Source organism: Malurus melanocephalus, unplaced genomic scaffold (assembly GCF_030028575.1).
Source record: "Malurus melanocephalus ecotype Western Australia unplaced genomic scaffold, MMel_1.1 scaffold_2346, whole genome shotgun sequence".
Lineage (NCBI taxonomy): Eukaryota > Metazoa > Chordata > Aves > Passeriformes > Maluridae > Malurus > Malurus melanocephalus.
Genome location: NW_026625578.1, coordinates 4047 through 4973, shown reverse-complemented (window position 1 = coordinate 4973; position 927 = coordinate 4047). Strand labels below are relative to the sequence as shown.

Sequence of the window (927 nt, the reverse complement as noted above, 5' to 3'; positions counted from 1 at the left end):
AAAATCCTAAATGGGGTTTTGGGTCCGGCCAGACCCCACAGCGCTTTTGGGGCCGGCCCAGATTTGGGGTTTGGGGTCAGAGCCCCTCTCGGGCGCAGAACGATCGAGGGAACCTCAAGGTCCGAATCCCCCACGGCGAAAACGTCCCCGAAATTTTGGGGTTTTGGTGTTTTCCCCGCTTTGGTTTTGTGGGGTTTGGGTTTTTGGGGTTTTTTGGAGGTTTTTGGGGTTTTAAGGGGGGATTTCTGGGATGGAGGTTTTCGGGTTTTAAGGAGCGGTTTTTGGGTTTTGGGTGAGGTTTTTTGGGATGGAGGTTTTGGGGTTATAAGGGCAGGTTTTGGCGATTTTTTGGGGGTTTTTTGGGGTCGTGGGGTCCAGCCCTGGGCCAGGACGGCGTCCGGCGAGCGGCCGAGCCCYGAGGCCACCTGGGCCAGCGTGGAGGTGGCTTTGGCCAGCAGCAGAGTGGCCACGGCCACGGGCAGCCCGGCCACGGGGTGGCTTTGGGATCGCAGTAGGGTCAGGCCCCGCTCCAGATCCCGATCCCAAACGGGGCTGGGGCTGCTCAGGACCCGCTGGGCCAGCGAAGAGTACGCGGTGGCCACCAGCTCGGCCAGCGGGGGAGGGGCGCCGGCCACTGAGGGGTCACTGTCCCCAATGGTCCCCCTGTCCCCAAAGCTGTCCCCATTCCTGATGTTATCCCCGTTCTCAGGAGGATCCTGAAGGTTCCTGTCCCTAAAAGGGTCCCTGTCCTTGATGATGTCCCCATTCCCGATGTCCCTGTCCCCAATCCCGTCCCCATCCCTGCCCATCCCCCCCCTCACTCTGTCCCCAATGTCCCTCCTCAGCCTCTCCCCGGTGCGGTGACACCGGGCCAGCACCCGCTGCACCAGGGCCACCTCCCTGACCCCTGGGACCACCTCTGGAGAC

General features: G+C 62.3%; 1 protein-coding gene across 1 annotated transcript in view; it reads right to left on the bottom strand.

Moving 5' to 3' along the window:
• The window catches only part of LOC130587734 (separin-like), a 6743-nt gene extending 5934 nt beyond the window's left edge, over nt 1-809 (bottom strand). The window contains exon 1 of the mRNA XM_057388709.1: nt 387-809. Within this exon, the coding sequence (XP_057244692.1) occupies nt 387-809 (423 nt within the window). The remainder of the gene's footprint in view (nt 1-386) is intronic.
• Between the last annotated feature and the right edge of the window lie 118 nt (nt 810-927).